Source organism: Bos mutus, chromosome 1 (assembly GCF_027580195.1).
Source record: "Bos mutus isolate GX-2022 chromosome 1, NWIPB_WYAK_1.1, whole genome shotgun sequence".
NCBI classification, from domain to species: Eukaryota; Metazoa; Chordata; class Mammalia; order Artiodactyla; family Bovidae; genus Bos; species Bos mutus.
In genome coordinates this window covers 117726428-117753723 of record NC_091617.1, presented here as the reverse complement: position 1 = coordinate 117753723, position 27296 = coordinate 117726428, and the positions used below count along the sequence as shown (strand labels likewise).

Below are 27296 nucleotides of genomic sequence, written 5' to 3'. Positions count from 1 at the left end.
ATAAGTGTTTTACTTCTTAAAAAATTAAAAAAAAAAAATACAGTAGTGGTAACTTCCCATGACACAGGTATCAACTAGTCAGTCATTACTTTCTCTAAACCACTGAGCGTGTCCTCAACTGCTCATTCATTTAAGTCTACCTCTTGTAGCCCACCATAGTCACCACCAGGAGTGAGAAAATAAGGCCAAGGCCTAGTTAGAGTGTATAAGTTTATGTACAACTTTTTTTTTGGCTAATCTGTCTCACTACTCTCCCCACTGAACATTGACTCAAGTGTTATTCTGTGATGTTTACAGATAGTCAGGGTTGGAACACATTTGGAAAAAGCATATTCCTTTAAAGTTTGGGAAAATAGCAAAATTTTTACAGTAAAAATATGTTTTTTAAATAGTATTTGAATAGTAAAAAGTAATTAAAAAACATGAAAAATATAGAAGAGTAGGAAGGGTCACCTGTGACCCAAATCAACCACAGCTGACATTTTTGTGTAAATCCAGCTAGATTCAGTTTTTAATCCTATATTTTGATTGTTTGGTTTTGTTTGTTTTAGATAGTTATACTTATACTGCAAATATAAATTTGTAACCTGCTTTTTCACTAGTACAACTCATAAGCTTTATTTATTTTTTGATTTTTTTGGCTGCCCCATGCAATGTGTGGGCTCCTAGTTCTCCAACCAGGCATCAAACCCTTGCCCCCTGCCCTGGGAGCTTGGAGTTTTAACCACTGGACCACCAGGGAAGGCCCCAGTACTCATTATCGTTAAAACATCATTTTATATCATATTACAAGGAATGTACCATGCTTTATTTAATCCTTTCCATAAAGTTTGATTTTCTGGGTATTTCTAATTTTCCAGAATATTAAATAATGTTCAAATATATGTGTTTGCATAAAGTTTTATCTTGTATTCTTATTTATTTTCAGAGTGAAGTTTATTGAAGTTGGATTTATTTTATTTTATCAAAAAGGTATGAACATTTCTGAAGATCCTGACACATATAGCTTTGAAAAAAATTTTAAAAGGAAGGACGGCATTCCAGTGAGGACAGCAAACACCATCTGGAGGGAAAAAAACATCATTTGAAAATGACCCTCAAGTCCATTCAGAAGACATAGGTAGATGGCCATATCTTGATGAAGAAAAACATTCTTGTCCTTATTCAAATGATTCCAGGCTACAAAAAATAAAGAAAAACAAAGTGAGTAAACTTGACTTGATTAATGATCCATAATCCAGGTAGCAACTTAAACTTATAGTTTATATTCTAAACGTGATAGAACAGGAAAATATCTATTTGAAATTACTAGGAAAGGTATTAACCATTATATGTTGTTAAACAATATGCAAGATGTCTCATTCTTGATTTCTCTTTAGTCTGAACTTGCTGAATAGTTTTAGCAGTTTCAACATAATTAAATTAACTTTAATATTTTAGCAGATGAAACAGAAGTACTGTCATTTCAATAGGATAAAGACATATTTCCCTTCTTCAAAACCACTCACTAATAACTCCATAATAAAGAAAGATTATTATGAATAGCTGAATGTAGCAGCATTCAAAAGAGAAATTACTTCACTGGGATTAGGTTGTGAGCCTTCGACAATTTTATGAACAGGGACATTCTTAATGAATGGTCAGATTTCTTTGAGCTTTGAGTTATTTCTACATAGAAATGTTGCTCATTCAAAACATTTGAATGAGCAACATTTCACCATGGTACACAGAAGATGATTTTATAATTATTCCTTTGGTTCAGTCCATTTAGACAAGCCAACAGACACACTGGAATATAAGGAAAAATTGAGATATTAGAGGCTGAGTAAAGATGAGGGCAGTAGGAATGGAAGGAAAATGATGCAATTCCAAAAAGTCTCCAGCAAGACACATTGAATCCTGGACAAAGGAGGAGGTACAGGTGCCAGGGGGGGTCTGGTACCTGGATGATGACTGAATAGGTTCCACAGAGACTCTTGGACAACTGAATGACCACTCTGATGAGGCAGACAATCACTTGAAGTCCACTGAGAGCTATGAGAATAGAAAATAAGATGATGTTCCATTCCACTACATGCGCGGGTTCCAGGCACTGAATCCATTCTCTGGAATCTGTAAGGAAACTGAGAGAGAAGAAGGAGTTGGTCAACATGACACATGGCCAAGCTTAAAGACTTGGTCCAAGGAAGAAGGATGTAAGTTTTCATACGTTTGGGAAATTAATATATATATTTAATACATATTATTCAATTTAATGTATCAAATTATTCAAATATAAATATTGAACATGTGGTATACACAGCACTGGGCTATGTTTATTGTGAACATGCTTGCCTCAGACAATTCTAATTCACTTAGCAGGCAAGATGCATACTGAAGAATTCAACAGCAATGAGAAGCTGCACATGTCAACACCAAGAGAGGCAGAGATTGACCATTTCCTAGGAACCTGAAGTTAGCCTGGGCTCTCAGGGACAGGGTTGAGCTAGCATTGGATATAAAATAACAGGTGGTAAAACAGCAAAGAGAAATGATGCTAGTTATTCCTATACTCTGTCCCAAAGCCCTTTATAACAGTGGTTCTTAAATTTGAGCATGCATGCATGCATGCTCAGTTATGTCCTACTCTTTGTGACCCCATGGAATGTATCCTGCCAGGCTCCTCTGTCTATGGGATTTCCCAGGCAAAAATACTGGAGTGGATGCCATTTCCTTCTCCAGGGGATCTTTCCAACCCAGGGACTGAACCCGAGTCTCTTGTGTCTCCCGCTTTACAGGCAGGTTCTTGCTGAGCCATTGGAAAAGCCCAAATTTGAGCATACATCGATTATCTGGAAGGCTTGTGAAAATGCGGATTCCTGGGCCCCAGCCCAGAACTTCAGATTCAGAAGGTCTGGATGGGACTGGAGACTTTGTGTTTCTAAGTTCTCAGGTGATGCTGCTGGTCTGGGGTCCACTGTATGTTCTGCAGCTTTTAAGAAAATTGAGCATATGAAGGGAAAATGCAAAAGACCCAGCAGTTTGATCCATCTAGCTAAGCACAGGATTCTGAGGATTAAACCACCTTCCTTTAAGATAATCTTAAAACCATGTTGAATTATCCTGACTGACTTTTGCCCACTTCCAGGTCAGTTATGGCCATTAGAATTTCTCCAAATGTAACACTCTCTTTGTTGAACTAAATTGAAATAAAAACAGATTGCTTCCAAAAAAAAAAAAAAATCCCCTGAAGAAAAACAATCAAGTTCAATTACAGGGCAGAGTTGTTTGTAAATATCTTGTTAATAGCAAGATGATTTTTTCCAAAGCAGCCATTCAGGCAACCTTGGTGCCAGCCAAGTGGCATGTAACTCTCCTTCTTCCCTTTCTTCATTTCCTTTTCTCTATGTTCTGGGACATTCAGAGGCACTCTTGAAAATTTCTTAATATTGCTAATGAATGTCTGAAGTGGTAAACAGTACTGAATATGGACTCAGAACTCCTGGATCTGTAGGATCTAGGGTTAGGAACTTTACCTCTTTGATCTGGACAATGGGTGTAAAATACCTAACCCTAGGATTATTGTGAATATTTGATGAGAAGAATGTAGAAATGCTTTGGAATCTATAAAGCATGATGCAGATGTAATTTCCTGTGATCATTTCCCAAGAGCCATTTCATACACCCTCCTAATCCTAGTTCAATCTCAGCCATCAGGAAAGATAATCACTTCAAGATCCTTTCTCTAGACTGTTCCCAGTCTATCCTTTGCACAGATCATCCAATACCTTAAAGGAAGATGACTTGCAAGATTTCTATTTTTATCCTAGGATATGGTTCTATTTATTTTCCTTGTATAAATAGAATGAGGCATGAGTACACTAGCAGGGTCTGGGAAGCAACAGAGAAGTTTGCCCTGATGTTCATTCTCTCCACAATCTCTATACACAGTTTAACACAGCATTTACTTCATTATGTTATAAATATATCCATAGCTTTGTCTGTGTATCTAGTTCCTCACTAAATGGTGTACTATGAGAAGACTGTAGTGATTTATCTATCTCTGAATGGGCACATCTAAGGCCTAAGGCAGTGCCTGGCTCATTGCAAAGATCAACAAATGCTTGTTGAATGAGACTGACTCAGGATTCTCACTGGTCAGGATGCCAGAGGCTGAACCAATGGCTGAACTTGCCCGCCACTAGCAGATGGAAGACATCACATGGTAAAGAAGGTTATGCAAAGCCATGATTTCAATAATAAAACTTGGCATGTTGAGAGATTATTACATTTAATTTGTGCTTTACTTCTGTTTAATTTTCAATTGCGAGATGATTATTACCTCCAGTTTACAGAGTTTCGGAGATATCCAGACATTTGTCTAAGGCCATTCAGTTTGTAAGCAGGAGATGGGAAGACTTGAACCCAGAGTCACAAGCATAGAAGCGCTGTGCTCCAAGGGAAATGTACATTCTCAGGCTGTCATCTCAGCAGAATGTTCTCTTAGGTTTGTGTGAGTTTCTAGAGGGAAGTGAACCTGTGTGATTTATTTTTGATTCTCTAGCACCTAATCCAAGGCCTGGACATAGTAGGTGCTTAATAAATATTTGTTGAATAAATGTACATATGAATAGCTAGGCTGGGGGGAGCTTCCCTCGTGGTCCTAAGACTCCGAGCTCCTAATTCAGGGGGCCCATTTGTGATGCCACATGCCACGATGAAGATCAAGAATCCTGCGAGGCACAACTAAGACCTGGCACAACCAAAAAATACATAAAATAAAAATACATATTAAAAAAAGAACTGATTTGGGCAACTTTCACATTGAAATTGGAGCCTTATTTGGTTTGGTGGTGGGGAAAACTTTAAGGGTTGACGGCATAAAAAATGAGTCTTTGTACCCAGTGAGACTTTCTACATTAGGGCCCCCTTTCCTAGCCCCTTCAGTCCCAAAGGAGTGTCTCCTTCAAGTGTTCAGAAAAAACCTGAAATAATTTTCTAGGTTCTCAGACCTGAAGGAGAGCTCTGCTCACAGCATGTGGAGTCTTGAGGAAGCTTTAGAATAAAAGCAGCTATGGGCACAGAAGCAGTTGTGCTGCCCAGCAGGATGAGGTGAGTATGTAAGGCCTGAAATGGATGTGAGCTTTGTTTTCCTTTTTAAAATATTTATTTATCTACTTTTATTTTTGGCTGCACTGGCTCAGTAGTTGGTCAGTTAGTTGCCCCAGGGCATATGGGATCTTGGGCTTCCCAGATAGCACAGTGGTAAAGAATCCACCTGCCAATGCAGGAGATGCAAGAAACTTGGGTTTGATCCCTGGATCAGGAAGATACACTGGAGAAGGGCATGGCAACACACTCCAGTATTCTTGACTGGAGAATCTCATGGACAGAGGAGACTGGTGGGCATGAGATTGCACAGAATCAGACATGACTCAGGATGTACCCATGTGGGCTCTTAGTTCCCAGACCAGGCATCCAACCTATGTCCTCTGCATTGAAAGTTCAGTTCAGTCGCTCAGTTGTGCCCAACTCCTGTCCATCACCAACTTCTGGATCTTGTTCAAACTCATGTCCATCAAGTCAGTGATGCCATCCAATCATCTCATCCTCTGTTGTCCCCTTCTCCTCCTGACTTCAATCTTTCCCAGCATCATGGTCTTTTCCAATGAGTCAGTTCTTTGCATCAGGTGGCAAAAATATTGGAGTTTCAGCTTCTGCATCAGTCCTTCCAATGAATATTCAGGACTGATTTCCTTTAGGATCAACTGATTTGATCTCCTTGCAGTCCAAGGGACTCTCAAGAGTCTTCTCCAACAACACAGTTCAAAAGTATCAATTCTTTAGCACTCAGCTTTCTTTTTGACCCATCTGTCATATCCATACATGACTACTGGAAAAACCATAGCTTTGACTAGACAGACCTTTGTCAGCAAAGTAATGTCTCTGCTTTTTAATATGCTGTCTAGGTTGGTCATAGCTTTTCTTCCAAGGAGCAAGAATCTTTTAATTTCATGGCTGCAGTGCTTTTGGGGCCCAAGAAAATAAAGTCTGTCACTGTTTGCATTGTTTCCCCATCTGTTTGCCATAAAGTGCTGGGACCAGATACCATGATCTTCATTTTATGAATGTTGAGTTTTAAGCCTTCTTTCACTTCTTTCACTTTCAAGAACTAAAGAGGCTCTTTAGTTCTTGCCATTGGAAGGCTCTTCCTGCATTGGCAGGTGAATTCTTAATCACTAGACCACAAGGGCAGTCCCATGAATGAGACTGAACAATAGAGCCAGTCATGGGGAATTGAGAAGAAGGTGTAACTTCCCCAAGGAAAGGTACAGACCCTCCTTCATTTATTCTGTTAGAATTCTGAGCACAGAATGAGACAGGGAGAGATTCAGTGGATCTCTCCCTGTATCTCTGTCCAGGCCCTTCTTCTCGAGCTGAAGGGCCTATAAGTCCAGTATAATGCCAGTACGAGGCATTCCATAATCCAGGCTTGGGTCCCTTAGCACCTGACTGAACTACCAGCCTTCAGAGCAAGGCCACCCGTTGGAGTCTTCTTTGCGACACACTCAGTAAGCTCCTGGCTGCTTCCACAAACTCTTGCACCTACTCTGTCCTTGGATCTCAGACCACACTTCGCTGCCATTCTGCCTGGTTCTATCTCTGTGTGGCTCCTGATGGTATAGCTCCAGATGGCACTATTTGAGGGCACTTTGATGCTATCCCAGCCAAGCCATTTTACATCTGTAAGAGTCTACATGTCCAATGTGCTTTGGCCACAAAACGAGACTGATTTCTCAGAACAACTTAGATCCCCAAAGCTCCAGCAATTGCCAGACCACAATAACCATGAAGTTGTTCTGCAGTAGAGTAGAAACATGGCTTTCATCTGGAAATGCTAATGACAGCCTCAACATGCTGTCATGCATGTGGGATTAAAAGACTGGAGGAGAAAATATATATATAAACAATGACTATGTAGGAACAAATTGGTCAGAATATCAGTAAACTATTAAGAAGATTCTGGACTAAGGTAGATGCACAGAACCACAAAGTGATCACGAAAAGTGAGTATGAGCATGAAGTCAGGTGTTTCTGACTTTCAGATATCCTCCCAAATCAGAGAACTATTCCTTACCGTCCTGCAGTGCCTTCGAAGGCATACTCCCAGCCATCAAGAGTACGGCAATACGGACCTTGAAGAAGGCCCAGAGCAGATATGACCAGGCAGTATCCAGAGAAAGCAATTCCAAGAGCAGAAAAGATCATCGACAGCACTGTCTAAATTAAACATAGAAGGAGGTTAGTGCCATAGAATGAGATAAGAGGATATTGTAAGCAAATAATCAGGTAGGTAACCTTCCCCTACTCATCCAAGCCTACTGAAGTCTGTGCAATACCCATGTCCACAGAAAAATAGAAACATTCAATCCAAACCCACTTGACCTCAAAAATAAGTTTTTAAATGATTTTTTTCCTTGGCATGTCACAGAGAAAATTAATTTCTTCCTTTTTTTTTCCTGGAAGTTTGATATCAAAATAATGATAAACTCATATATGAATACAATAAAGGGATGTGTATCAATCAATCTATACTTTGTTATTGAAGATGTTATTTTCTAGGTAGGGTGGATTCTCTAAGAATCAAAAGTTATGATCCTTGTATTTCTCTTAAGATCATAATTGAATATCTTCACATACAGGAATGTGCAGGGAAATAGCAGGTGTTAGCCTATATGGTCATGTTTATACTCAAGTGAGAATGGATTGATGAGGAGCAGGGTGTTTTCATTTGAGTAGAAAGAATGAGCAGTGTTTACTGATAGATCTATACAAGCTAAGTTGTGAGATTAAGTAGATTGGTCTGATCTAAAAGGGAATTCCACATCTCTACAAATGACCTAATTTTGTTTCTTTTTATGGCTGAGTAATATTCCATATATAAAACAGATAGCTAGTGGGAATGTGCTATAAAGCACAGGGAGCTCAGCTTGGTACTCAGTGATGACCTAGAGGGTGGGATGGGGGTGCTGAGGGGGGCTCAAGAAGGAGGGGATATATGTATATATATATACAGCTCATTCACTTCATTGTATAGCAGAAACCAACACAACATTATAAAGCAATTATACTCCAGTAAAAAGAATAAGAAGGAATTCCTGCAGAGGAGTAGAGGGGAGTTTATGAAGACCAAATGGGCGTGGTGCTGATACTGAGAAAACAGGGTCAATAGGACATGATCCAGCTTATAAAGTAAATGCAGCTTAGGAGATCCAGGCAAAAGATGCCTTGGATGCTGGATCAAGGAGATCAGACATCATCCTTCTGGGCAAGTGGCTTCTCTCCTCCCACAACCTTTCATTAAAAAATTTTCAAGTTTACACAGATGTTGAAAATATACTACCCTTTACTTGGACTCACCTCTTGTGACATCTACCATTTTTGCTTGCTCTTCCTCCCTTCTTCTCTCTATGTATATGTACATCTATACACACATCAATTTAAAAATACATTTATTACATTTTTGTTGCTTAACCATTTGAAAATAGCTTGCAGGTATTGAGATATCTCATCCCTAAACACCAGTACTTATCTTCCAAGAAGAAATATATTCTATTACTCTGCAATTGGTTTTCACTTTTTTGTACAGGAGCCAATGAAGGTTTATGCACAAGGCTACATCTCTTTAATTTCCTTTAATCTATACTATTCATACTGACTTTTTTTCTTTTAGGATATTCAATTATTTTTTAAGAGTCCCAGCCAGTTTTCTTGTAGAAAGTCTCACATCTAAGAATTTTCTGATTGTTTCTCACAACTGGACTTGAATGAAACGTTTTGGCAAGAACACTTGATCTGTGTGTGTCCATTATGAGCTTCTCACTGCTACTGATGATGCTAAATTTGATCTCTTGATTAAAGTGGTGTCCTTTGGATCTATAAATGGATATTTTCTACTTTTCAATTAGAAAGTAATTTGTAAGCTAATACTTCGATACTGTCATATCTTGTTCCCAAAAGACATTTCAGTGGATGGATTTGGCATCTACTGATCCTCATACTGGAAGAAGCACAAGCTGGAATCAAGATTGCCAGGAGAAATATCAATAACCTCAGATATGCAGATGACACCACCCTTATGGCAGAAAGGGAAGAGGAACTCAAAAGCCTCTTGATGAAAGTGAAAGAGGAGAGTGAAAAGTTGGCTTAAAGCTCAACATTCAGAAAACGAAGATCATGGCATCTGGTTCCATCACTTAATGGGAAATAGATGGGGAAACATTGGAAACAGTGTCAGACTTTATTTTTTGGGGCTCCAAAATCACTGCAGATGGTGACTGCAGCCATGAAATTAAAAGACGCTTACTCCTTGGAAGGAAAGTTATGACCAACCTAGATAGCATATTGAAAAGCAGAGACATTACTTTGCCAACAAACGTCCATCTAGTTAAGGCCATGGTTTTCCCAGTGGTCATGTATGGATGCGAGAGTTGGACTGTGAAGAAAGCTGAGAACCGAAGAACTGATGCTTTTGAACTGTGGTGTTGGAGAAGACTCTTGAGAGTCTCTTGGACTGCAAGGAGATCCAACCAGTCCATTCTAAAGGAGATCAGCCCTCGGATTTCTTTGGAAGGACTGATGCTAAAGCTGGAACTCCAGTACTCTGGCCACCTCATGCGAAGAGTTGACTCATTGGAAAAGACTCTGATGCTGGGAGGGATTGGGGGCAGGAGGAAAAAGGGACGACAGAGGATGAGATGGCTGGATGGCATCACCGACTCGATGGACATGAGTTTGAGTGAACTCCGGGAGATGGTGATGGACAGGGAGACCTGGCGTGCTGTGATTCATGGGGTCACAAAGAGTCAGACACGACTGAGCAACTGAACTGAACTGATCCTCATACTCACTGATCGCCAATTATCACAATCAGTGGTTGTATTATGTGCTGTGCTTCATCGCTCCGTTGTGTCTGACTCTTTGTGACCCCATGGACTATAGCCCGCCAAGCTTCTTTGTCCATGGGGAATTTTCCAGGCAAGAATCCTGGAGTGGGTTGCCATGCCCTCCTCCAGGGGACCTTACCAACCCAGGAATCAAACCCAGGTCTCCCGCATTGCAGGCAGATTCTTTATCATCTGAGCCACCAGGGAAGCCCAATGCTGCTTTCTAATTCTATCATTTTTCCTCATTTATAAGTTATCATTTTTCTGCACAGAAGAACTTCTATTTCTTGTTTCTCTTCTCTGCCTCTCTCTTTCTGCTTTATTGTGGACTCATGGATTTTCTAATTCATTGTTATAACTCATAATTGTTATTATTTTAGGTGCTCATATGGCCCAAATATGACCAGTGGGAACATCCCTTCAAGTCAATCCCTGTGCCCTTGGACATATGTCTGTCATTCTTGAGCCTATCCTTGCTTTCTGGCACAAGGTATCCCTAGACCTGGAACTAGTAAAGAATCCACCTGCCAATACAGGAGATGTGAGTTTGATCCCTGGGTTTGGAAGATTCCCTGGAAAAGGGAATGGCTATGCACTCCAGTATTCTTGCCTGGAGAATCCCATGGACAGAGGAACCTGGTGGGCTATAGATTATGGGGTCACAAAGAGTCAGACACAACTGAAGTAACTTACAACATAGACCTGGAATAGCCCTTTTCCCAACAAGACATAGGATTAGCTTTTGGGCAACAAAGTGACATGAGCCAATGAATTATTTTGGAAACTTCTTATAACAAGAGTAGCCTAACAACCAGAAGTGAGTGAGCCCCAAAGAAGAATTCCAAGTAGAGAAAACTTCAAGTTGTGTTGACAAAGACATGCACTGGATGGAAAGAGACATTAAAGAGGCAATGAGTAGCTAGAAATGGGCTGAAAAAAATTCTAAAGTTTGGGACTTGAATGAAAAGGAGACAGAAACTGGGATGCCAAGAAATGTAGTTTGGTTAGGGAGAAAATTTAATTTAGTTTTTAAAATGTTGATTTCAAGTGAGAGTAGGATGGCCAAACAAAAACATGCAGAAGCCAGTTGATAAATTCAAAAGCTGAGATAATTAAAAATGAGAAGAAAAAACCTGTGATTTGTGGAACAAAATTATCTCAAATTATATGTCTTTGTTTAGAATTATTTAGATGTTAGATGAATGTAACATTGATATCAATAACCTCAGATATGCAGATGACACCACCCTTATGGCAGAAAGCAAAGAAGAACTTAAGAGCCTTTTGATGAAAGTGAAAGAGGAAAGTGAAAAAGTTGGCTTGAAGCTCAACATTCAGAAAACGAAGATCATGGCATCCGGTCCCATCACTTCATGGCAAATATATGGGGAAACAGTGGCTGACTTTATTTTTTTGGGCTCCCAAATCACTGCAGATGGTGATTGCAGCCATGAAAGTAAAAGACGCTTACTCCTTGGAAGGAAAGTAATGACCAACTTAGACAGCATATTAAAAAGCAGAGACATTACTTTGCCAACAAAGGTCCATCTAGTCAAGGCTATGGTTTTTCCAGTAGTCGTGTATAGATGTGAGAGTTGGACTATAAAGAAAGCTGAGCACTGAAGAATTGATGCTTTTGAACTGTGGTGTTGGAGAAGACTCTTGAGAGTCTCTTGGACTGCAAGGAGATCCAACCAGTCCATGCTAAAGGAGATCAGTCCTGAGTGTTCATTGGAAGGACTGATGTTGAAGCTGAAACTCCAGTCTTTTGGCCACCTGATGTGAAGAGCTGACTCATTTGAAAAGACCCTAATGCTGGGAAAGATTGAGGGCAGGAAGAGAAGGGGACGACAGAGGATGAGGCGTTTGGATAGCATCACCGACTCAATGGACATGAGTTTGGGTAAAGTCCGGGAGTGATGGACAGGGAGGCCTGGCATGCTGCGGTCCATGGGGTCTCACAGTCGGACACGACTGAATGACTGAACTGAACATTGATACATGATAATTATGGAAAATTAGAAAGAAGCATTTTAAAAATGAAAGAAAGAAAAAACAATTATGCTTTGTTTTGCTATTTGATATTAGTGATCTCCTTGGTGGCTTCACATAGGATGAAAGCTCTTTTAAATTATGTTTCTCATATTGATTACAATAGAGTTTTGCCACCTCATAGGATGAAATAAATAGTTATTTTTTCAGTAGATTTCTGTTATACTTTGTAAAAAATATTACCTATTCATCAAAGCCATCTTTGAAAAAGGAAGAAGGATGTTTTCAAAAGACTGAGTTCTTTATTTACCAAATGTAGCCTTAAGCAGTTTGCTAAAAGGAAAAGTGGAGAATTTTCTTATTTGGGGAAGTTGCAGCCATAGCATAATACATATATATGTATACAAATATAGATTACACTCTAATGAGAGGATACAATTGGACAATCAAACAAAGTAGCTTCAAAATAAAGTGGGAATAAGACTCTCTGAGTCACAGTTTCATTTTCTATAAAATGTAGATGATGCAGATAGTTAGAGCACCCTAGGGTTGGTTCAAAAATTAAAGCATAGAAAAAATTATTTGAAAAGTGAACAATATAATCAAAATATTATCTATTATTTCAAGTGCTCTTATCTGGCCAAGATTTGTTTTCCAAAGATAATGACCCACAGAATGTTGGCAGAAAATGACACTCCACAGAGGAAATGATAGCAACCAAGAAGTTCATGGGGTTCAAGTCATGGTGCTCCAATATATGGCATCTTGGCATATTAATATCTTAAGCTGAAGGAGTTTGAGGAAACGGCAGAAGCAGGAAGTTCACTCTATCTGACCTCCCCCACCTTTCCACCCTTCTTCCTTGAAACGGGTCATAAAACTCCCATGTGAAAAGTACCCTAACTGCACCAGGAGGAAGGAAGCCATTCCTACCACCAGACTGGAAATTTGGGGCCAAGAAATCTGTGTGTAAACCTTGTTAAACTAAACCTTACCTTCCAAGCTACTTTTTCACCATTTAGTACTCCTAGCCCAAACCCCTCCGACTTGCCAATTCTTTGCAAGTTAATTGTTGTTTCTTTGTCTAAAAGGTACAGAAGCTTCCTACTCTGCTCTTATCTTTGGATCTTCATTCTTTTGTGTAGACGCCTGTGGAAGTCTCACCAAAACACGGATATATTCTATAAAATCTGTATGCTTTTCTCAACTTGTCTTTGTCAGTTTAATTTTCAGACCTAGTTAGGGACCCTAAAAATGTGGAGGAAAACTTCATTTTCTTTCTTACAGTTTCTGTCACCACCATGGAGTGCCATTTCCTGAGGACACCCTGCTCAATTCTGAGGTTGCAGTCAGAGACCCTAGACCTCTGACATAAGCTGGCAGAAGAATTCTTGCTGAGTTAGTTTCTTAACTCTCTAAGAAACTGGGTGGGCCAGTTGGACGAAGGTGATAAAGATCCATTCCTTTCCAGATTCAGACTGGCAGGAGAAAAGCATTTGTAAGAATTAGTTTTTGAGATTGTGACTCTGATTACAATTTGGTTTGGGGGTACTCAATGGTTATTTTTAAAAAATATTTATTTTTATTTATTTATTTAGCCACGCTGGGTATTAGTTGTGGCACACAGGATCCTTGCTCTTCATTGCAGGATGTGGGATCTAGTTCCCCGACCAGGGATGAAACCCAGGCTCCCTGCATTGGGACCTCAAAGTCTTAGCCACTGTACTAACAGGGAAGTCCCTGAATTGGTTATTGATCCTTTCCCTCCCAAAAATGGGTATTGCTTTCCTGATTGTCTCTTGTTTTGTGTCCTCAAAACTTGGCTTGGCTTTCTGCCCATCAGGGCATGCAAATGTCAGTTCTTGCTTTAGCAGACAGCCAAACGTCAGATTGTAAGCCCTGTAAGGATGACTATACAGAAATGTGGTTGTGCCCCATTTGTGGCTAGCATCCTCCCAACTGCTCTTTGGAGAGATTGTCTGAATCTTTTTTCTTTTGGCTATTGTATAGTCAGGCCCCTCAAGATGGCCGCTCTTTTGCTGTCTGTACATATCCTGTTCAACCAGTGCCTGCTTCACCTACACCTTACTCACAAGACTGACCCTCCTATATACTTGCCTCAGGCCTCAGTTAATGATTGTTCTTATTAAAGGACCAGTGAGAGGTGTGCCCTTCTGATGGTTTCCCTGGTAACTAATGAGCCAACTGAAGTAAATTCACTATAGCTGGCAATCTCCCCCCACCACCACCCCAGGGAGTGAAGACTGCCACCATACCCTGCCTGCCATCCACTGCACGTGGATGGGGCTGGGGGTTGTCACTCCAGGACCTTGCTTCAAGTGTGTAAGGGCTCCCATCCATTAAATCTCTAATGTCTCAGTTGCTGACTCCAGGAGCTTTCATCTGTCTTGAAGCTTGAAAGCCTGTGGGGTGTAGCCCAACAGCTATCTTTGGAAGAGGTTTTGGATCTTAATAAGGCTGTATCTCTTATACCCTATTTAGGGACATCTTTTGTGCCCATGGGCTTCCCTGGTGGCTCAGATGATAAAGAAATCTGCCTGCAATGCTTGAGACTGGGGTTCGATCCCTGGGTTGGAAAGATCCCCTGGACAAGGGAATGGTTACCCACTGCAGTATTCTGACCTGGAGAATTCCATGGACTGAGGATCCTGGCAGGCGATAATTCATGGAGTCCAAAGAGTCAGACACAACTGAGCAACTTTCACATTTGTGCCCATGGTTAAGTGCTAATTTTGAGTCACTTGATAAGTATACCTTTGGTTTAAATACTTGAAACACTTTTTAAAGAGTTGTATGGTTAGAAGTTGGCTGAATTGGAGGTTGATATTCAGAGACTGATAGAAACCTTTTAAAAAAAGCTTTCTCTCCTAAGTGACAATAACACTCTACTCACAGGAAAAGAAAACATGCGGAAGGCTTTGTAGAATGATTTATGAAAATGTTCCAAACACACACAGATCTAAATCTAGAACATGGAGATATTTCCATTTGCATCATAGCTGGAAATCTTCTCCCCGATGTAAGGAAACAGCTTGAGGATAATGTAGTCTAACGGGCAGGTCAGCCTCTTGCCGTCATTCAGGCTACAACTCAGTTCTTAAAGGAATGAAAATACAATTGTCTGTCTTACAAACTGAGTCTTTACAAAACCAGAAATGCAGCTGTAAAAGCAAAATTTCACCAAACTACCAATCCCCAAACCTCTTCTAACACAAAATGTTGGAAGAAATTATAAAAAATAAGAAACAATTATAAAAGACATTATAAAAGATTGGAAACAGAACAGTTCTGCACTTAAGAAAAAGAAGAAAAAATTTAAGCAGGGTTACCCCAGTCCTCTGATAATAGGCAAATCATTTGAGCTTGTTAGTGAACATGTCTTGTACCACATTGAAAAACTGTATTAATATTATGAGGAAATGTATTCTTCCAGAAATTATGAAATAATATGATATATTCATAAACTTTCCAATCAATAGAATGTTGATATGTAACAGTTCATAATTGCTTACTTCTTAGTTTACACTAGAAATGAAAATTTCTAAAGGTTAAGAATTCTGATTAACATATATAATTAAAGTTCGGTTCAGTCACTCAGTTGTGTCTGACTCTTTGCGACCTCATGGACTGCCGCACACCAGGCTTCCCTGTCCATCACCAACTCCCAGAGCCTACTCAGTCAAAGTTACTAGAAGTAATTAAGGAATGACTCTGTATGGAAGGAAAGTAAGATGTACTTTTGATTAAAGGTATGAGCTATAGAGATGAGTTTTTGTTAAGGGAAAAGAGTAATTCCAAATAAAATAATTGGTTGTTTCAGAAAGCGGAAGAAGAGAAAAAAGGACAAATTGGCTGAATATAGAGTTGAAAAAAGAGAGAGGAAATTGTATGCTGTCAGTCTGGCTTTAACATGAAAAGTTGTTGTTTCACTAAGTCATGTCTGACTGTTTGCAACCCCACGAACTGTAGCCCACAAGGCTCCCCTGTCCATGGGATTTCCCAGGCAAGAATACTGAAGTGGGTTGCCATTTCCTTCTCCAAAGGGTCTTCCCAAGCCAGAGATCAGAAACCTGTGTCTCCTGCTTGGCAAACAGATTCTTCACCAGTGAGCCACCTAGGAAGCCCTCAATGTCAAAAGCACATGGATGAAAAGCTAGAATGGGGTCTTATCACAAATTTTATTGGACTGTTGGTATCCTCTTGATAAGAAATCATGAAAGGTGTTTAACCTCTTGTGTAATCTACCCAGAAGCAAAGATTTTGTGTTTTATCAAAATAATTTCCGGGGCTTCATGTTGTTTTTACCACATCTTTGATTATTTAAGACAATAGAGTCTTCATTACTTAGAGTCAAAGGTTTTTGCTTATTTGTCTATTCTGTCTTACAATTATGTAACTTTCTGTATTTACCTTTGAAACTGTTTATCTTTAGTGAAATGGATCACAAGTATTGTTTCACAGTTACTTGTGATCCTATTAATGTTTGATATTTTTGACAAAGTTACCCCCAAATCAAATTCTAAAGTCTTTTTGACCTCCAACTAAATTTGGGATTTTCCAGAGGACCAGTGAAACATCTCTGTAATATTTTCTCTTTCCTTAAAAAGAGAGAGAGAAGGAGAGGGAGAGAATAATTAGGTTTACTTGATATATTAAATTACATGGAAAGCTTTGTCAAATAAGAAGTGAATTTTAGCCTTTTTAGGTTATATTTGTAGGGTGCATGTTACTAATATAAATGTTCCACAAATTATATGGCATTCCTAGAAAAGTATGTCCTAATATAATGTGTGTGTGTGTGCTCAGTCATGTCTGACTCTTTGTGATCCCGTGGACTCTAGCCTGTCAGGCTCCTCTCTCCATGGGATTTCCCAGGTAAGAATACTACAGTGGATAACCATTTCCTCCTCCAAGGGATCTTCCAAACCCAAGGATCAAACCTGAATCTCCTGCATTGCCAGGCATCTTCTTACACCGCTAGTGCTGCCTGGGAAGCCCCAGTATAATGTTAACAGTCATAATTCTAGTTATTATCTTAAAATGTTGTAAGTCTCAGAAGTAATCAAAGTTTATTGTCTTTTGTATTATATTAAACTCTCATTAGGGCTTCCCTGATGGCTCAATGGGTAAAGAATTCATCTGCAATGCAGGAGACGCAGGAGACACAGGAGACGTGGGCTCAATCCTTGGCCAGAAAGAGTCCCTGAAGGAGAAAATGAGAACCCTCTCCAGTATTCTTGCCTGAAAAGTTCCACGGAAGGAGGAGCCTGGTGGGGCTACAGGCCAAAGGGTCCCAAAGAGTCGGACATGACTAACTAAGCACACAAAAACTCTCATTAAGTCTTTAACCTTGGCCATCTTAAAGTCTTTTGTCATTAACAGAGAGTCATTGTTTTATTCTGATGCTTTTGCAGAAGTATTTATTTTCAAGGAGATTCATAGAAAGAATGCTAACAGGTACAGGTTTGTGATAACTTTAACAGCATATCACTGAACTGAGTAAAACTTTCCAAAACTCTTACAGAGAAACTGATGGATTCATAAAATGGTTAACACAAGATCATGCAGGAGAAAAATTAAGTACATGAAACTGATGAGTTACAATTCTTTATTACTTTCTCTTTAAAACACTGCTGGTTCCTTAGTGTTTTGCTTTCCATATTTAAGGAAACTGTTTTCTCTTTTCTTTTCAGCTATCCATATCTTAGAGCAATTTTGTAAAGTATACCTTTATGAACAAAGATGAAATAATTACTTTATCTTCCTACCTGATCCCTCCAAAATTTGAAAACTCTTAGTGATTATTTTTATTTTTCTGGCAATATAATTATTTGCATAAGTTCAATAAGAATCTGCTCTTCTTTAACATGACACAATTGGAAAAATTGGTTATATTACCAAGGCTTTGACTAGAATGTCATATTTGAGAATATGCATGGAATTATATACGACCAGACAACTTTAAGGAACTAAGGTTGACTTTATGGAGCCAATGAAGTCCCTTGGAAAAAGTGGCCTGGTACCTTGCTTACAGGATTCCCAGCGGCTTTACCAGGTGGGTAATGAAAGTCACTTCCTGGCAGGTGCAGAAATCTCAGGATATTTGGGGGACCTAAAGAAGAAAGAAATTAACTGAAATCTATGGGAATTTTACATAAAGTCTGATGGCAATCCTTGGCTTGTCTTTCTAGCCTGGGGAGAGGATTAGAAAAGTCTCATCTGAGATTCCTTATGAAAAGTTCCAGCAAAGAGGACATTAAAAGAGTCTATATGGTCATCACTATTCTTGCTGAACTTATGTAAATAATCAGGCCAAGTTTAATGCAACTAGATTTATTTCATAAATGAATTAGTCTTTGGCTATTTCTGGTAGAAATGAGGGTTATTGTATAGGAAAAAATATGGAAAATCATTGGAAAATCATAACACACTTTGTGGATATCAGATTCTAGTCTTATTCATTGTCTTAGGATCCACTGGACTGGATCCTAAATTCTTTTAGTTTCTTTCAATATCTGGCTACAATTCCCCAGATTAATGTTTCCAATTTTTCTTCCACCCTTCTGACTTGGAATCATTAAGAACTAAAACTTCCCCTTTTCTGAAACTGGACAAGCTAAAGCTAGGCAACTTGATATAAATGTTAGAGAAAACACCACCGTAGCTCATGTTAGACAATCTGTTCCTGTTGCTGTGTGAGCCTCTCAGAAAGTTCAGCAGAACACCTGATGACTTTTCCAGAGACATTCAAGCTACAAAGCAGAAAACTCGGTTAGATTACCTTTCCCTGCTCTCACTCCGTCTGACTTAGAGTTTCAACAACTAGAAGACTTCTCAGTTAGAGACCTTCTCAACTAGCCACCCTCGGGACTCAAAACCTGAGTTTATAGTTCATTCTAGCTGTTAACTTTTTGCTTGTTTGTTTTCATGCGAATGTCCAGGACTGAGAGACTGATTCATTGGGTTATTGGACAATTTATGCCCTCATTTTCTGGACTGTGAAACTTCTTCAGGGAAGTTTCAGACAGAAGAAGAATGGGATTGAGGGCACACTACCCCAAAATATGGCACCTTGGCACATTAATATCTTAAGCTGAAGGAGTTTGAGGAAACCACAGAAGCAGAATGTTCACTCTGACCTCCCCTACCTTCTCACCCCTCTTCCCCATAAAACACCCAGGTGAGAGGTACCATCCCTGAACCAGGAGGAAACAAGACATTCTTACAGAGTCTGAAATTTGGGGTCAAGAAATCTGTATTAATAAACTTTTCTTTTCCTAGTTACTTCTTCACCTTTCTCCATCCTAACCCAAATCTCTCTGTCTTAGTCATTCTTCACAATTTTATTACTTCTTTGTCTAAAAAGTTTAGAAGCTTGGTGTTCTAGTCATGCGTCCGGGTCTTCATTCTCTTACGAAAATCACCATATACATGTAAAAATTCAATATAATTTGTATGCTTTTCTCATGTTAATATGTCATCAGTTTAATTCTCATACCCAACCAGGGATTTTAAGAGGGTTGAGGAAAACTTCTTTCTCCTCTACGAAATAAATCTTGGCTGACCTAAATTTGCACTCCAGAGCTTCAGAAGTCACAAACTGGTACAGGCCCAAATTTGGCCTGCACAGTGTATTTAAACGAGAATTAATTGCCAACATTTTATAATTGTAAAGTGTTACTTAAAAACTCCGTATTTCCACTTCCTATTGAAAGCTGAGAATTATATGGCTACCACTAGCGGTTCCCTCTCCTCCTTAAATAGAAAATTTTCTCTAATGTCTACAGCCTCACATATTTCATTGCTATCAAATATTTGGCATCTGGGAGTACATCAGCTGGGATCCCTATTCTAGATCGTACTTTGAAAGAACCAAGCAGGGAATCCAAGGAATTCTTTCTCCCTTCCTCCTGCTCTTCTCACTGAGATGCCAGTTGTCTCATGCAATGTCAATTATAAGACAGTATCAAAATGCTACAATATTTCTAGCATCACTTTGTGCTGGAAATGCTAATAGTGAGTTAAGGCAAACCGAACACATGGATTTTTTTTTAAATACTTAATGGTATAAACATTTATTTTCTAGAAATTTCCTGAGTATCGTAAGTTAAAATTTACTTGAATCCATTGTTTCACCTAAACAATTTTGAAAACTTTTCTGTAGTATCACACCAGCAATTACTGAGGGCTGTTTGAGTCAATTGCTTAAAAAAAATAGACACACAGAGGGAACATATTTCAATCTTCTAACTCTTCCCCCACAAGAGGCACAGTGGTAAATTACACAACTAATTCAATCTTTCAAAAGCAACAGTCAAGGAAAGCAAGCCACACAATCCTGGCTGCACATTTAAATTTGATTGCACCTGGAACCAACCAAGTCAGGGTCTCTGGGGGTGGGATTCTAAGACCAAGCTCCCAGATCATTGTAGTGCACAGCCATTGTGTAGAACCACCGTTGCAAAGAATGCCTCCAAGACCTCTGGTAAAGCTCCTCCTAGTTAGTGAATCATATTCTCTTTGAGTCACAAGTGACTCATCTGTAAAACAGGAATAGCAATAATATAATTCACTGAGTAAATGTGAACCCACTGTGAAGTGTTATGCAAATATGAATAAGTGATAATGATCATGAGGAAGGGAAGTTGGATAATGATGGAAATACAGGAGCCCAACACCTCAAGGAGATCAGCCCTGGGATTTCTTTGGAAGGAATGATGCTAAAGCTAAACTCCAGTACTTTGGCCACCTCATGCGAAGAGTTGACTCATTGGAAAGGACTCTGATGCTGGGAGGGATTGGGGGCAGGAGGAGAAGGGGACAACAGAGGATTTGATGGCTGGATGGCATCACTGACTCGATGGACGTGAGTCTGAGTGAACTCCGGGAGTTGGTGATGGACAGGGAGGCCTGGCGTGGTGGGATTCATGGCGCCGCAGAGTCGGACACGACTGAGCGACTGAACTGAACTGAACACCTACTTGTTGAGCATAAGCTTAGAAAATGTGGTTGTATTATTCTCTCTTGATTCTATTTTAATTATTTTTAAAGTTCCAATTTGAAAATGTACATAATATATACAGGGATAAATCTCACACTACTTGGAAGGAACTAGACACAGAAGACGAATTTTCTGTGATTCCATTTATATAGAATACAAACTAATCTATAATGATAAAAAGCAGATCAAAGATTAGTCTTTTGGGGATGGTGGAAATGTTCCATCTCTTGACTATGATGGTAGTTTCATGCGTGGAGTTCACTGTCAAAACTCATGGAATTTTGCACTTTTAATTGAAGCCATTTCCTGTTTGTCGGACTTCCCTGTGGCTCAGAAGGTAAAGCGTCTGCCTACAGTGCGGGAGACCTGGGTTCGATCCCTGGGTCAGGAAGATCCTCTGGAGAAGGAAATGGCACCCCACTCCAGTACTCTTGCCTGGAAAAATCCCATGGACGGAGGAGTGCAGTAGGCTACAGTCCATGGGGTCGAAAAGAGTCAGACACAACTGAGCGACTTCACTTCACTACACTGTTTGTAAATTAGCCTCTGTAAACTTGATAAGGGAAGAAATAGACTCACAGAAACCCAGTTAGGAAGAGGTAGTATTATATTCTAATTTCATGTATCTTTAAATCTTGAATTTCTAGAAGAATATACGCAGAACAAAAGTGGAGGAAAACTGTATGCAAAATGGAAGAGAATTTTTGTGAAAGTAAACTCTTGGACTCTGAAATGAAAGGATCACGGAAAGGGTACGATAGTGCCAGTATTTTCGTGTTTCTGAGTGAGAGGAAAGAAAGCCAGAGCCCACTCAACCATCCTCAAAATACTATTTGCTCTTACCATGTATTTTTTGCTGCAGTTTTCACTCTGGCAACACTTATAGTTGTTGTCATTCTCCAATACAAGAAGAACTGCTGCTACTACAAGCATCTATTGTAAGGAAGAGAAACAATATAAGAAATGAAATACTAGTTTGCATTCAAGCTCATAACCAGAACTCGGTGTTTCAGAGCATAGACTCTGGGATCTCGTAGATCTGGGTTCAAATCCCAGCTCTTCCTCTTAATAGCTGTGTAAACTTGAGAGTCCTTTCCTATAAAATGGTGCTGAGAACTCACCTCTTTAGGTTATTATAAGGTATTGCATGTAAAATCTTGAATAGAGTGCTTGATTTATAACCAGTGACTGATAAATATTAGCTATTATTATCATGGTTATAAACTATGAAAGGCTAATGATTGGCCTGCCCTGGTAGTCTAATGGTTGGGAATCTGTCTGCCAATGAAGGGAACACGGGTTTTATCCTGGCTTTAGCAAGATTCCACATCACCCAGGACAACTAAGGCCATGGGTCTCAACGTGAGAAGCCATTACTATGAGAAGCCTATGCACTGCAACAGGAGAGTATCCCCCACTTGCCACAAGTAGAGAAAGCATGCTCGTAGCAAGGAAGACCCAGCACAGTAAAAAATAAATAACTAACATTTTTAAAATAAATAAATAAAAATTTAAAGAAATAATGATTAAGTAGGAATAAATAGTATAGACATGAGATGACCATTCTCTGTAGCAAACCTACACTTCTTACTGACTCGGTTGTAGAACAAAGGAAAACCATCCTCCAGACCTTGGCATTTTCCATCCTCTTTCCACTTTCTGCCCTCTGAGAAGGCAGGTGAAAGGTATGGTTAATCTGAAACTAAATCTCTTAATCCAAAGGCAAGTACATTCAGATCATCTCAGATTCAAATTTTCCAATGTATTTTGCCTGTATCAACAAACCGGGAGAATTCAGTGTATTCTACTTCCCTCTCTTGATATCTTAGGCAAAAGATTTAAGTTCTGGAAAGAACATGGATTTCTTTATGTTACAGTTGTTGGTTTGGCGAAGTATGAGTTGTGAATTGTTTCTGGCAAATTCTCCACCTACCCTTTTCTCCTACTGTTCAGTACTGAATCCTGCAGTGGAGTTAGACCATTGTTATTTTACTGCTTGGAGTGAGCATTCCCAGTTTCCAAATTCCTTCAGCCCATCATTTATTTACCTATGTATTTAATTATTTATCTATATTCCTCTCTTTTCTCCTAAAAGGATTTGCTCTTGAAAGAGTATTTTAAGAAGTCCTAAACAGTAAAAAATAGAGAATAAGTTCTTTTCACAGTTTTAAATTTTACATGGACTATAAGCAAAAGTTAGTCCTACATTCCCCTCCTTTCAACACTGCTAGTTATCACCGTTTCAAAGAGATTCTGGTTTAACTTTCATAATGCCTTGCAAATCTCCTGTTTATTACAATTATATATTGAGAGAAAGAATGTCAAGATAAGACACAGTAAACTAGGTGCCGAAATCAGCTTCATTACAATACTGTTAGAAATAATTAAACCTAAACCCTAGAGCCCTGTGTCAAAGGAGAAACACAGGCAAGTTCTGTGTTGAAAGAGAAACTGCTTTCTCTTTTTGTTGTAAAGTATAACTGCAGTACAGAGGGCTCAAGAATAATGGAGGAAAATTACCAAAAATTCTACTACTTTCTCATGTTTTGACTATTTACTCCCACATGTGTGTATTTTACATAGCTGCAACCATAATGTATTAACAGTTTTGTTATATCTGTTTTCCTTAACACAAAATAATATGTCCATGTTGTTACATGGTCATAATCATAACCTTCACCAGTTATGAAATTAATAGACCATAATTTATTTGGCCATGTCTATACTATGATGCTTCTAGCTTTATGCTATTATAAATAATGCTGACGGGCTACAGTCCGTTGGGTTGAGGAGAGTCGGACACAGTTGAGGAAGTGACTGAGCACACGCATGCAAATAGTACTGCCACAAACATCTGTGTATACATTTCTTTCCTTATTTTGGATTATTTCCTCAGAATGAATTCTCAGATTTAGGATCACTGAGTCAAAACACATAAGCATTTTCATAGGTCTTAATATATCATATCAAAAATTTCTCCCAAAGGGTTACATTTATTTATAGTATCACCATCACCATCGATTATATACCTAGCATATAGCATGTGCAGTAGCACTGGGTATTAATAATTCAAAGTTTATTAATTTAATGTGAAAGCGGTAACTAAATGAAACCATTTTTCAACATAGCTGTTCAAATATTACAAAATTAAACACCCACAAAAGTGTAGAGATAGACTACAGTGGATTTTCTTTTCTGCTATTATTAGTGTAGGAAAGTTACAGCACACATGTGGGAGTTTTTAGAAATGATACAACCAGGAAAAATGTCTTTTCCTCTGAATTGCCAACATGATTTTTTATCAGTTTGTTTTTAAACAGCACAAAGTCATCAGGAAAACGTTCATTCGTGGATTTTTACTGTAGATACCTTGATTTAGTTTTCAAAAACACCACTATCATTAGGGGTATAATGTCAGACAATTTAATAATGGTATGGTCCATCCTTCAGTCAGTATTAATAATCACGATAGTCACTGGCTGCCTACATGTCAGTCTCTATCCTGGGCACTTCGTACATGAGATGTTATTTAATCCCCACAATTTCCCTCAAAAATAAATGTCATCATTCACATTCTTCAAATGAGGACACAGAGGCCCAAAGACACTGAGTAGCTTGCTTTAAAGTCTCATGATACAAATCACAGAGCTTAGGCTGAAACTCAAATTTGTCTGAATCTTCAAGTTTATGCCTTTTCTATTGTCTTAATACCCTTCCAAGCTAGAGAAATCCTGAGTGTAAATAGAAAATCCATTCTGGAAAAGGGCAATGCTACTGGAGATTCAATAGCATAAGTTCACATACAACTTTCATGAGGACATAATGTTGTGTCCACAGCTTTCATAAGGACATAATATTTCTACGTCCCATCAACTTTTAATAGGACTAACTTCCTGCATTGCTGAAGCTATATAAATAAGCAGTTTATTGAATACAAAGCTACCCTCCAAGTCCTCACTGACTTCCTGCCTTTTTATCCCCTTCCATCTTCCAAATCCCAAACCCAGGACTTGTAGAATGATTTTTCCATGATTCATCATTTTCACTAGGAACAAGTCAATTCTTAGTAAAAACTCCCCTTCGGCAATCCCAAGTTCTCCAAAGTTACACTTACCATGATACCTGAGAAACAGATTCCTTCAAAATACCAGACGTAGTTGGTGAGTTTATTGCTGGATGCATAGGAAGCTTGCCCATTGGGGAAATACAATAATATGTTCACAATTATACTCCAAAGTGCAAGAGGAATCAGCAAACTACTCAGGCAGCTTCCACATTTCCGAGACCCCATTTTACCCTGCTCAGAACCTGCAGGAGATTTCAAGAGTGTAGAATTACATCAAGCCTGTTTTTTGTTTTGTTTTCCCCCATACCTGTCTTTTTTTTTTCTTTCTCGAGATTACCTACCACTTTCTGGGTCAGAGCCCTTCAGTTCATATTCATGAGGAGCCAGGACTCGGACAGAAATGCAGCCCAGGATCTTGTCGATGTGGAAATAGTGGTTTACTGTTTGGAGAACAATAGACAAAGATCAACTGGCTGAAGAGCTGAGCTGGTCTTCATCCTGTGCCAAAGGAATGCGATGCTTTTACCGCTTTTTAAAATAAGTCATTTTCCTCTGAGTTAGAGCACTCAAGACGGAACCCTGAGCGTGTTTGCAGAAGGAAGTTGGGGTGGGGGTTGGAACTGAGTCTGGCAAGTTTCATACCAAGCAAAGGACAGGGCTTCACGAGGAAACGACCAAGGGATCTTATACTGGCATGGGATGTGCAAATTGCTCAAATATTTTGACTCTATGTATCTGTCTTTTTTTTAGTATTCTTTTTGTTTCTCTATGCTCACTATTCACCAAGCACTGTTTAAGCTACAGGGGACACAAAAAGGACAAAGAAAGCGGCAAATCGGTGGCTGAAGAAACATTACAGTTGATGAGTTTATTGGTAGAAAACTGGAACAGCTTTCCTCTTAAGAGTTCACATCTTTGTCTCTACTTCTCTGAGAAATAATAACAGGAATTAAATTCATATCTCTTACTGTTTAGGAAAAGGAAGTAAAAAAAAGTTGAGTGATTTGATTATCATTTTATGGGTAATAAGACTGAAGTGAATTGAGGAACGCTCCCTTCCAAATTATTGCCCTAAATTTAATGAGCCACTGTTGCTGCTGCTAAGCCACATCAGTCGTGTCTGACTCTGTGCGACCCCATAGATGGCAGCCCACCAGGCTCTGCCATACCTGGGATTCTCCAGGCGAGAACACTGCAGTGGGTTGCCATTTCCTTCTCCAATGTATGAAAGTGAAAAGTGAAAGTGAAGTTGCTCAGTCTTGTCCAACTCTTCGAGACCCCATAGACTGTAGCCCACCAGGCTCCTCTGTCCATGGGATTCTCCAGGCAAGAGTACTGGAGTGGAGTGCCATTGCCTTCTCCGTAAAGACCCACAGACCCCTCTAATTCTGATGAGATAAGGAGAGGGTTATGGGAAGGAACCTTGGCTCTAATATGTTAAATATAATGTAGACAGTGGTTTAAAGAATTCAAGGTTTGGGAATTCCAATTGTTAGGACTCTGCCAAGGGCTTGGGTTCAATCCCTGGTTGAGGAACTAAGATTTCACAAGCTGCATGGTGCAGCCAAGCAAAATGAAAGAAAAGAACTCAAGGGTTGCCTGACCTCATTGCCACTGTTTCTGCTGGTAACCTCAGAACACTGCTTGACAACTTTCTTAAGTCTCAACTTCCTAACCTGTGAGATGAGAATTAAAAAATGGTACATTTCCCACAAAGATAAATGTGTGGGTTAAACAAGATTGTGTGTGCAAAACAGTGTCAGATGATAGAGAAGCAGCAAACAATAAATGCAAGTTATCATTAATAATAAAAACAGGAGTTATAGGAACATAACGGGAAAAATGGTACAGAAATCAGAAGTAAAGTCTGTTTATTTATTTTTCTTGATACCCAAAGAGTTTTGTATCATGAAACCTTACAATGTTGATCCCAGAAGTATTTATGTTTAATTTATTATCTTTTGGAAAGTATTAATACTCTGCAACATATTTTCTTTTAATTCAAGAGAAAAAAACTTATTTTATATAAATATTTAAAATTGTACTGTACTTATACTTTTTAAAAAAGTCGAGCTACATGGAGCCACATTTGGATTCAAACAAAACAAACCCAGGAACTAGTTGTCTTAAATTATAATGTTGTTGTTTCCCTAAGTCATGTCTCATTCTTTTACGACCCCACGGACTGTAGCCGACCAGGCGCCTCTGTCCATGGGATTTCCCAGGCGAGAATACTGGAGTGGGTTTCCATTTCCTTCTCCAGGGCATCTTCCCAACCCAGGGATGAAAT

The 27296-nt window shown here is 39.1% G+C and overlaps 1 protein-coding gene across 2 annotated transcripts; it reads right to left on the bottom strand.

Annotated features, from left to right (window-relative positions):
- Nucleotides 1–818: 818 nt before the first annotated feature.
- Nucleotides 819–25591, bottom strand: TM4SF18 (transmembrane 4 L six family member 18). 2 transcript variants are annotated; one of them, XM_005902441.2, is made up of 6 exons: nt 25348–25588; nt 25055–25248; nt 21784–21873; nt 7118–7260; nt 1943–2123; nt 824–1179 (listed from the first exon to the last, which is right to left on the bottom strand). In XM_005902441.2, exons 2-6 carry the CDS (start codon nt 25229–25231, stop codon nt 1165–1167), a joined length of 606 nt encoding a protein of 201 aa, XP_005902503.1. In that variant the 5' UTR covers nt 25232–25248; nt 25348–25588; the 3' UTR covers nt 824–1164. The 2 variants fall into 2 exon arrangements, with proteins under 2 accessions (XP_070230911.1, XP_005902503.1); XM_070374810.1 differs by lacking the exon at nt 21784–21873 and having other exon boundaries at nt 819–1179; nt 25348–25591.
- Between the last annotated feature and the right edge of the window lie 1705 nt (nt 25592–27296).

Excerpts from the sequence above, each read along its gene's own strand:
- TM4SF18 (XM_005902441.2), bottom strand. The coding sequence starts at position 25,231 with ATGGGGTCTCGGAAATGTGGAAGCTGCCTGAGTAGTTTGCTGATTCCT. Across the intron at positions 21,874-25,054 it reads TCTGTTTCTCAGGTATCATG|ATGCTTGTAGTAGCAGCAGT; the intron begins GTAAGTGTAACT and ends TCCTTACAATAG. Across the intron at positions 2,124-7,117 it reads TTCGAAGGCACTGCAGGACG|TTTCCTTACAGATTCCAGAG; the intron begins GTAAGGAATAGT and ends CTTCTCTCTCAG.